A 10448-nucleotide genomic window follows, 5' to 3' on the forward strand; every position below is an offset into this window, starting at 1 on the left:
ACAACAATAATATTAAAAATAAATAAATAAAAAGAGATCTTTTGTTTAAAAAAAAAATCTAACCCACATACAATGTTACATACTTGTAATTCCAGCACTCAGGAGGCAGAAGCAGGAGGATTTCAAGTTCGAGCCAACCTGGGCTACAAAGCAAGCAACCCTGTCTCAAAAACCAAAACAAAATTCTCTAACCTTTTTAGGGGCTAAAGGATTAAAAATTCTAAAATGAATTTTAGAAGGATAGCACCTTTACTTACTTAGGCAACATTTTCAACTGGTTTTCTCTAAGTTCTAATATCTGGAGTTTAGTTAACCTGCATAACAAAGAACAAATCAAGTATACATGACAAGGAATTTAACAAATTAATATCATTCTAAAGTTTTAAAGCACCCAAAATTAATTCCATAATTACTATGTGAAGAGTAATGTATTAAATATTACAGAGGAATAAAAAATATAAAGGAAGAATAGACTACTTCTGCTCCTCAAAATTCTGGTGGGGGAAAAAAGGTAAGCATTTGTAGACATTTTCAAAGGGACAAAGAGATTGTCCCTAAGTACTAATACAAGAGTATATTTCACATCTTTCACTAAAAACATTCACAAATACTACCTACTACTGCAGATTGTAGAACAATAATAATACAACTCTAGAGTACAGCTCTGAGAAAAAATAAATAGGAGGACATAAGGGACAAGGAGAAGAGGAACACTTCTGGCTCTTCAGTGATGAGCACTTTGCTATGAAATACAGGGGTACAAGCAGATTGAGTGATGCAAATGGCAGATACAGAAGAGAAATCTAACAAGTATACTAATTATTTTAAGCAAATGATGGCTATAAAATTAATGCATACTGCACCAGAGGCCCAGTGGTAGAGCACCTGTCTAGCAAGCATAAGGTCCTCAGTTCAAGTCCCAAAAGACATCATTTGCTAGCCCTTTTTCTAGTAATTAACTTAAATTCAGTAATAACTTGATAACTATTATTCATTCATTTGTGTTTCTAAAAATTACTCAGAGACTTAGGGCAAAGTGCAGACAGATGAGACAGATCCCAGAAACAGGTTCTCTTAAGACTTTTGATTCCAATGAGGAAGATAGCAAAATCATTTTAGAAAGTGATAAAACTAAAGGATACAACATTCAGTATTTCAAATACACAGGTATTACTTCCATTAAAAACCTTCTGGCTTAAAATTGGAGAACATGTGGGCAGAACATGTCCTGCTGTGGGGGCGGGGCGGGGCTGGTACCAGTGAGATGGGGGAGGATGTGGGAAAAGGGTGCAGGAGCGTGATATGGTACAAATACTGTGTACGCACGTATGTAAATGGAAAAATGTTACCTGTTGAAACTATTCCAGGAATGGAGGAATGGAGAGATAAAGGAGAATGGTGGATGGAGTTGAATTGAAGTATATTTGATATATTATAAGAACCTTTGTAGATGCCACAATGTACCCCCTCACCCAGCACAACAACAGCAACAATAATAATAATAATAATGATGATGAAAAAAACAACTTCTGGTTTTGCCTCCTTAAAAACCAATTTGTAATTTTTTTTTTAAACTCTGCTTATCGTTTACTTGGGAAAATAAATTCAAAGTGAAAATAAAAAGATCCAAAGTAACTAAGACTCATACTGCTGTGAAATAATTACAAATTAAAAGCCTATGAAATTGTAATTAATACTGTTAACTAAAGCAGTTTTGTAAATTTTACAAAAAATAATAATAAATGACTAAAAGAAATTATAATTTACCTGCCAAAATTAGCTGGCAAGAATTCAAGGAAAGCATCATTCAGATATAACTGGGTTAGATTTAACAGCTGAGAAAATCCATCAGGGAGCCTGTATAAAATATAATAGAATTTAAATTAAGCTCACACTTAGAATTTCAAGTCTTTTACCAAAAGCCCTCTAAGAACTTAAGTAATAAAGTCACTTCTCAATAGGTAATTGTCACCTTTTTACTTTTTATTAAGGACCCTCAAATTCAGATTTACCTTATGTAATAAACTTACCTGTTCAAATGTAACTTCACCTCTTTGTAGAAAGGAAATGAGATAATGTCTTAGTAACATGTAATATGCACAAAGTAGTCAGCTAAGAATGAGCCTGGACACATAGAAATATATGTAGATGTAATGTTGAAATTAGCAGGCACCCTTCAAATTTACTTATTCATATCAATCAAAGGACTACATAAAGAATTTCTTAACCTTTTGACATTTTGAGCTGAATAATTATTTGTTGTGAGGAATCTATGTTGTGCACTGTAGGATATTTAGCTACAACACTGGCACCTACCAACTAGATGCCAGCAGTATGAGTGCACACACTCACTCACATATACTCTCGCTGTAAAAACCAAAAATGTTTCCAAAATTGTCAAATATCCCCATGGATGAAACAGCCTCCAGCTGAGAGCCACTGGTTTAGATTATTTTCAGTTCCAACATTTGGTCTCTAAATAATTAAGACTATAGAATTTTATAATAAGAAAATAAAAAATAATATAAAAATTAGATATTTTTAGGCCATGTAAGAATCTATTTATATTAGCTTTACTTCTATTTTTTCATACTCTTAAACAAGTTACAGGGGTAGAATTTGATATTAGAAAAATATTTCAAATGAAGAGAATATACTTCATTTTTGTGTATTTGTCATAGATTTCAACAAATATAAAATCCTCATGCAGTAAGATATATCAGGACTTTGTTGGAGTGGCTCAAGTGGTAGAGCACCTGCCTAGCAAGCAAGAGGCCCTAAGTTCAAATCCCAGTACTGCCAAAAAAAAACAAACAAATAAACAAAAAAAAGAACTACGTATTATAGTATGTGAAAGATGGTTTCAACTTTTAACTTAGCTGTATTAAGCTATGCTTCACTCTATTCATCTTCAGCTCTGCCATTCCATTTTTACAAACTGAACAACCTTGGTGCTAAGAAAACTTTGTCTACAGCCATTATCAACCACAGAAGATCATCTGGTTCTTTCTTTTCATTTCCTTCCTAACCTTTCAGTTTCTTTTACCATTTTCAAAAGCTTGAATGTGCCATATCTCTGATTTAAAGATTACAATATGGTACAAGTAACAGAAGGAAATCTAGCAAACTCTAGCCTCATTTATTACATGAACTGTGTGTGAGATCTGAAACAAAAACACTTGCATTGTCCTTTTCAGCTTCAATTTTACATCTGTAATATGTGGGGTTAGAAAAATTATTAACAGGTTTTTTTTTTAATTCTAAAACTGAATTGGTTAGCTTTAACATTGATACAACTTTTTCATTAAAATATGTAAAGCAATATTGCTATTGCTTCATAATTTTTTTTCCAAAAAGTAAATTATAATTCAACTGAGAAGACTTACTTAGAAATAGGGTTTACACTGGCCTCCACAACTGTCAAAACTTTACAATTCTTAATATTTTCTGGAAACTCTTGTATTCCTAGAAAACAGAGCCAAAGATATGAATAATGATTAGATAATGTAGATTCAGAAAGCAGTTTACTAACTAAGCAGGAACTAGATAAAGGACACCACTAATGCAAATCAAAGAGAACCACCTCCACAACAATTTCTCCTTGCAATTTCATCTTTCCTTCAGTGACCTCTTAAATTACTGCTCTTCTTTTCCTTCTCTTAGTGCTTCTGAAAATTAGTACCTTCTCTATAGTGAAATGGGATGGTGATAAGGACACAAAATACAGAACACTCAACATTCTATTTCTCTCACATAAAGGGAATAATTGCTTTTTAAATGCTGGCCTTCAGATTAAGCTGGCCCTAACATACAGAAAACAACGAAGCTGAAAACAAAGCTGCACTAGAAGAGGTGGAAAATCTGTATCAGCTATGACTTCAGATGTGCCTGAAAACATACCATCTACTCACAAAATAATAAAATGAAACATTTTCTCTTTTCTGCATGTAGCTTCCCAATTTTTCTATCTTTTACCAGATTCCTCTCTTTTTCTCAACCTTTTTCCTTCATGTGACCCAGTGCTATGTTCACAATATAACTGTGTAAGGAATGTAGTAATTTCTGCACTTTATGATGTATATATTCAAGAGTTCTACTAGACCAGTACTGTTCAAACCAACTGAGGTGGAGGATTAACTTTTTAAAAATTTACAATCTGTTACAGATTTTATGTTTAAAAAATACCACATAATTATTGTAACAATATCAAATTTTGGTACAAGATTTTAAGCACAAGCTCATTTCCTCAACTTACTACTGCAAAAAATACAGTAACAAGTAATTTACTAGCACCACTCCATGGATCAACTTTAAGTAGCACTGCTCTCACCTAGACTAAAGGAATGCTAACCAACTTTTAAAACAGCGCACACACACACACACACACACACACACACACACACACACACACACAAAACCCAAAACCAAAGGTCTCACCACAAAGATGCCAAAATTAGTGGGTTAAAAGTACAAAAAAGATATTAATACAGTCTCAAAGATTCTTCCCACAAGATACTTACAAATTATGAGAAAAAAATTAACTGAACCTGCCAAGTACCACTTTAACAAAATGCTTCAAAGTTAGCACCATCACATGGCAACTAAAAAAGCATGCAGTATCTCTTCAGTCATATACTTGCCAAAAACACAAAACCTTAATTTATTCATACACGAGCACCAAACAAACCCATATTGAAAGAACTTCTGTTAAAGAAATGGCCAGTACTCTTCAAAACTATCAAGAACCAAACAAAAACAGGGGGACTACTTACTTGGGAGAGAAGATTTAAGAGAACTAACAACTAAATGCAACATGAAAATAACAAGTACTGGCGAGGATATGAAAAAGTTGGGAACTGTGTACATACATTGCTTTTAGAAACATAGAATGATTTAGCCATGGTGGAAAACAGCTCGATGGTTCCTCAAAACTTTAAATACAGAATACCCTATGACCCACTATTGGGTATATACCTAAGAAAATTTAAAACGTTCACAAACAAAAACTTTATGCTGATAATATAATTATTAAGAATAGTTCAAAATAGAAATAATCCAAATGGCTATCAACAAATGAATGAATAAACAGAATGAATAAGCAAAATGTAGTGTATCCACAATATGGAGTATCAGTACACAGTACAACATGGATGAATACTAAAAATGTTATGCTAAGAGAAAGGAACCAGTCACAAAAGGCCACCAAATGGCCTTTTGTATTGTATTTAGAATTGTATGGTTCCATTTATGAGAAACATCCAGAATAAACAAATCCTTACAGACACAAAAAATGGTTACCAGGGGTTGACAGAGGCCAGAATGTTGAGTGACTGCTTAATGGGTGCAGGGAGATTCCTACTACAGAATGTATTGGCTTTTTTAATCTTTTCATCTATTTCCAACATTTAGAAAAATGCTTGTCAGGATAAATGCAGGTTGATCATCCCTTTTCTGAAATGTTTGGGGCCAGAACTGTTTGGGATTTCACTTTTTTTTTTAAATTTTGGAATATTTGCATATATATATATATATATATATATATATATATATATATATACACACATGAGATATGCTGGAAGGCGACTTGAATCTAAATATGAAATTCATTTATGTCTCAGATAATCATGTATATGAAGTTACTAAGTAGTAACTTTAGACAATATTTTAAATAATTTTGCATGCTTTGACTGCAATCTATTGAGGTTAAGAATGGAATTTTCCACCTGTGGTGTTACACCAATGCTCAAAAAAAAAAATCAGAGTTGGGAGCACTTCAGATTTTGATTTTCTTATTAGTGATGTTTAACTTGTGTTAAAAATATTGTATTTATTTGCGAGAAAAGTATTTGTAAGTCTAGTATTTAGTAGAAATTAATGCTATCATCTTCCACAAATACACACTCCATATTTTTCATTAAATTTTAAAATACTTTATTCCATAACATGTGGTTAATAAAAAGTAAAGTGAAATTACTAACTTTGTGTCATCATTGGCTTTTAGATATATAATAGTTTTGCCCTAGGCAAATAATTTTTAAATACTTATCAATTTTCTGTTTTTGCAAATTGCTAGCAACATATTTGCTTTGACTGTATTCCTATCATCATGTACTTCTGGGCTCCAAAATCTTTATTCCAGTTTTCATCACTTCCTTAACTCAACCCAAGAAGTTTCAAATGCCCACTAGGTTTTGTTTGGGTACCACAAACTTAACATATCTCTATACTCTGTAACAAATACGCTAATACCCTCAACAAGTATGCACCAAACGCACATCAAGTGCCAGACACGATGCTATGAAGTATAAATACTAGGACACTGTCCTCTGTGGAAAGTTAAAGTGTAGAAAGGAAAACAGTATTTCCATCATATTGGTTTCTTCTTATCCCAGCAGTGTTCTTTCTCAAAATCTTTTGTACCTTTATTTTATTCTTTAGATCTGTTAATGTTGAGGTACAACCAGGGCTCTTTGGGCTTTTTCTTTATACACTCATACCCTTCACGAACACAAATAATCTCAGTATTTACATATTATCTATATGGTGACCATGCCTAAATATGTATCTCCTGCACAGCTTTTTTTGAATGAACTCCGCACCCATATATCTGGACATGAGCTAGATATCTCAAAAAACTGATTTGTTCCATTAAAAATTGTAACTGCCACAGATTTCTCCATCTTATGTTTATGGCAATCTTGTCCTTCCAGTTGCATGATAAAAATCAATGAGGTCATCCTTGCTTTTCTCTCACATTTACATTCAATCCATCATGAAATGCTGTTGATTCCACCTTCAAGTATATCCACCACCTGTCCATATCTCACTGTTTCTACCACTATCATCTCAAATGACTGAAACAGCATCTGAATGGGTTGATTTTCACACATGCACCCAGACTTTTTCTAAACTTAAACATCAAAGCATATATGAATGCCTATAAGGCTGCTCCTCATTCTTATCACTCTCCTATCTTGCTCACTCTGTTTTGGTTACCCTGACCATGTTCTTCACACATGCATACCTTCTAAAATTTTACACTAGCTGTTCCCTCTTTTAGGTACACATTTACCTCAGCTATCTATGTAGTAAACTTCCTCAAGTTCTTAAGTCCTTTACTCAAAGGGACTTACCCTTAGCACTAGTGTTAGCTAGTCTCAAAAATGGCTCATTTTGCCCTTAAAAAGTACATAGCATTGAATTCTATCACAACCTACTACTTTTTTTGGTGGTACTTGGGATTGAGCTCCACAACCTACTTCTTAATTTTCTAATGATTCCAACTATCTTTTTCATTCTGATATGACTTCAATAGTGTTCCTTCTCTCATCTAATAAATACCTTAACCAATTACAGCTTTAACCTTGCTGTAATCTGTCTTTCCTGTAGATCATATTTAAGATACTCACTTATAGAACTACCCCTGCTCTCAAGCATCACATCTAGAATAAACCCTCACTTCTTAAATCTTCCCCTAAATTACCAAACAAATGCCCAAATCCTGTCAGTCTTTTTAAAAACATACTCTGAGATTCCCATGAATCATCATGGATGGAGGTGAGTTCCCTAGGTCTTTGTCTAGAGGGAATCAGCACCTCCAATGTCCTATTGTTGAACTGAAATTAATGGTAGCCCTTCAATGTTTTTGCACTATAAAGGCTATTAACAAATAATAACAGAATAAAATATTGAGTCCCAGTCAGGAACTCAAAACTAGGAATATGCAAAACTAGGAATTGCAAACATAAACGATTATTAAGTTTACAAATGATAGATATATGACTTGGAGGAGGTATTGGAGGAGGTATAGCAGAGTAAGTGGTAAGGCCTATGTTAAGGTGCAGTGAGTATACCCCAGTAACAGCCTGCTGTTTTATTAAACTGCTTGGCAGTGACCATTGGTAACCATTCTTAATTTTAAATTCCACATCAGTTTGAAACATGGCTTCCTTCTATCATTATTTTATACTGACATACTAAAACAGCTGAGCTCGTCAAGGCATGTTAAGACATGCCTGTATAGTCCCAGTACTTGAGAGGCAGAGCAAGGAGGATAGTGAATTCAAAGCCAGCCTGGACTAAACAGCAAGCACAAGGCCAGCCTGGACTACACTTGCCTCAAAACACACACACATATACAGTCAAACTCCAAAAACGTTCAGTATAAACCAAAGTAGTAATTTGAGAAATCTAAAACACACAAACAAAATACAGTGACTTCCCTAGCAACCTGTTTTACTTTTTGTGTGTGTGTGTGTGTGTGGTAGTGGGGCTTGAACTCGAACTCAGGGCCTTCACCTTGAGCCACTCCACCAGCCCAATTTTTTATGATGGGTTTTTTGAGATAGGGTCTCTTGAAGTACTTGCCCAAGCTGGCTTCGAACTGCAATCTTCCTAACCTAATCTTGACCTCCTGAGTAGCTAGGATTACAGTCATGAGTCACAACAGGCGCCAGCTTGTTTTACTCTCTTAATCAATTTAACTTCTTTTTAGCTTAAAGACAAAAAGACTTTCCCATCAGCCTGTTACCATCATTAGATTTTTCTCTGGTTTAAGTAGGTACGTTCTGTTTTTGCCCATAAACTTTCTCACACTGGGTTTTAGACTCAATTAAAAGGAAAGGTCTTGGTTAACCTCTCTAGCATTTCCATATCATACAGAAAGATTTAAGTAACTCTTTCTGGTTTCTCTGTCTTGTAATTCTTGTCATTTTATTTAGTATGCTCACAAGAGCATTAACAACTACATAGCTCAGTGACAGAAAGGGTACCTAGCATGTGACAGGGATTTGGGTTCCATCACCTGCACTGGGGAAAGAGGAAAAACAAAAAAGCTTACAATAAACCAAATGTTAGAAAACAGTAAATCAAGACTCTTAAGAAATTAACATTCCATGGCTGGGCATGGTGGTACACACCTATAATCTCAGCTACTTGGTAGGTGGAGATTAGGAAGTACGCAAGGCCAGCCTGGACAAAAAATTAGCAAGAGGCCCCTCTCAATAAATAAACTGGGTGTGGTGGGTTGTACTTGTAATCCCAGTTCCAAGGTACGTAGGAGGATCACAGTCTGAGGCTGACCCTGGGTAGAAACATGAGCTCATGTGAAAAACAACTAAAGCAAAAAAGAACTGGGCAGGATGGCTCAAATTGTAGTGTCTGCCTAGCAAGTGCAAGGCCCTCACCTGAAATCCCAGTTTGGGGAAAAATTTTCAACAAAATTCAAATTTCACACAACCAGCCACATCAGCCTAATAGTCATACTATATTCTTATGGCTTTTTCTTTAACAAAGTATACTTGTAAAAGCAGACACATTAAGGTTAAATATTACAGACTGGCTAACTTCAGCTCTGTATAAGTTAATTATACCATCTCCAATGATGATTGCTGTAATTCTTATTAAGTAAGAGAATAGTTCTGACACTATCATAGTGTATTATTTCACCTTGCCTGCTTTTATTCTCACTAACAATGAAGTGAAGTCTTATTTAGGTATCAGTTAAAGCTGGGAAGGTGAAAAAGATACAAGAAACAAGCAAAAGGCAAGGGAATATGAGCAATCACATAGAAATAGATGAATTTAAATTTTCATCAAAATAAATTTTAAGATTTTATTGGCAGCATTAAGTAATGTCACTGTCAAGGTAGAATACTTATCCTCAATATTTTGATCACAAAAGGATCTCCAACTCCTCAAAAACACTGGATCAAAGAATCATTTGAAGCAGGTTTCAATATTAGCAACAAGGAACTACTACAACTAGGAATGTAAGAGATCCTCTATGGTCTAATAAGTTGCCATAACTGTAAAATATGAAACTCTTTACAAAGTTATATGAAAGTCTAGTATAACTTAATGACAGTTCAGGGCCAGAACATAGTCATAATCCTATTCTTATTTTAGAGTAATAAACCTGAGGTTGCTGTGTGTTCAACCAGTGTACGTACAAAGTATTTTTATTACTTAATTAAGCAATACTTAAATGTCATGAACACTAGTAGCAAAGTTTGCTAAGTACATACACTTCAAGGTGCACATAATTTCATTAGTACCCAGATAACCTCAAGTCTCCTTCCTTATCCTTTAACATCTCTCATTTTAAATGACCAAAAAGATGCCAGACACTGGTGGCTCACGCCTGTAATCCTAGGTAGAGATCAGCAGGATCGAGGTTCGAACCAAGTTTGGCCAAATAGTTTATGAGACCCTATCTCAAAAAAAAGCCCATCACAAAAAAAGGGCTGATGGAGTGGCTTAAGGTGTAGACCCTGAGTTCAAGCCCTAGTAAATCCAAAAAAAAAAAAAAAAACCCAAAAAAAGATGAAAAGATACCTCTCCTTTGAGATGGAAGGGAAGATCTGATGACTTCTAAAGTCACAGTAATTCTAAAATTCTCTAATGCTTTAGTTTAAATTACCTGCCAACTTATGTACAAATATGATGGT

The 10448-nt window shown here is 34.4% G+C and overlaps 1 protein-coding gene across 11 annotated transcripts in view; it reads right to left on the reverse strand.

Moving 5' to 3' along the window:
• The window catches only part of Erbin (erbb2 interacting protein), a 117924-nt gene that overhangs the window by 59271 nt on the left and 48205 nt on the right, over positions 1-10448 (reverse strand). For all 11 annotated transcript variants that reach the window (XM_020165920.2, XM_020165915.2, XM_020165922.2 and 8 more), the window contains 3 exons: positions 3387-3465; positions 1768-1857; positions 258-314 (listed from right to left, as the gene is read on the reverse strand). In XM_020165920.2, the coding sequence (XP_020021509.2) occupies positions 258-314; positions 1768-1857; positions 3387-3465 (226 nt within the window). The remainder of the gene's footprint in view (positions 1-257; positions 315-1767; positions 1858-3386; positions 3466-10448) is intronic.

This window comes from Castor canadensis, chromosome 6 (assembly GCF_047511655.1).
Source record: "Castor canadensis chromosome 6, mCasCan1.hap1v2, whole genome shotgun sequence".
Taxonomy (NCBI): Eukaryota; Metazoa; Chordata; class Mammalia; order Rodentia; family Castoridae; genus Castor; species Castor canadensis.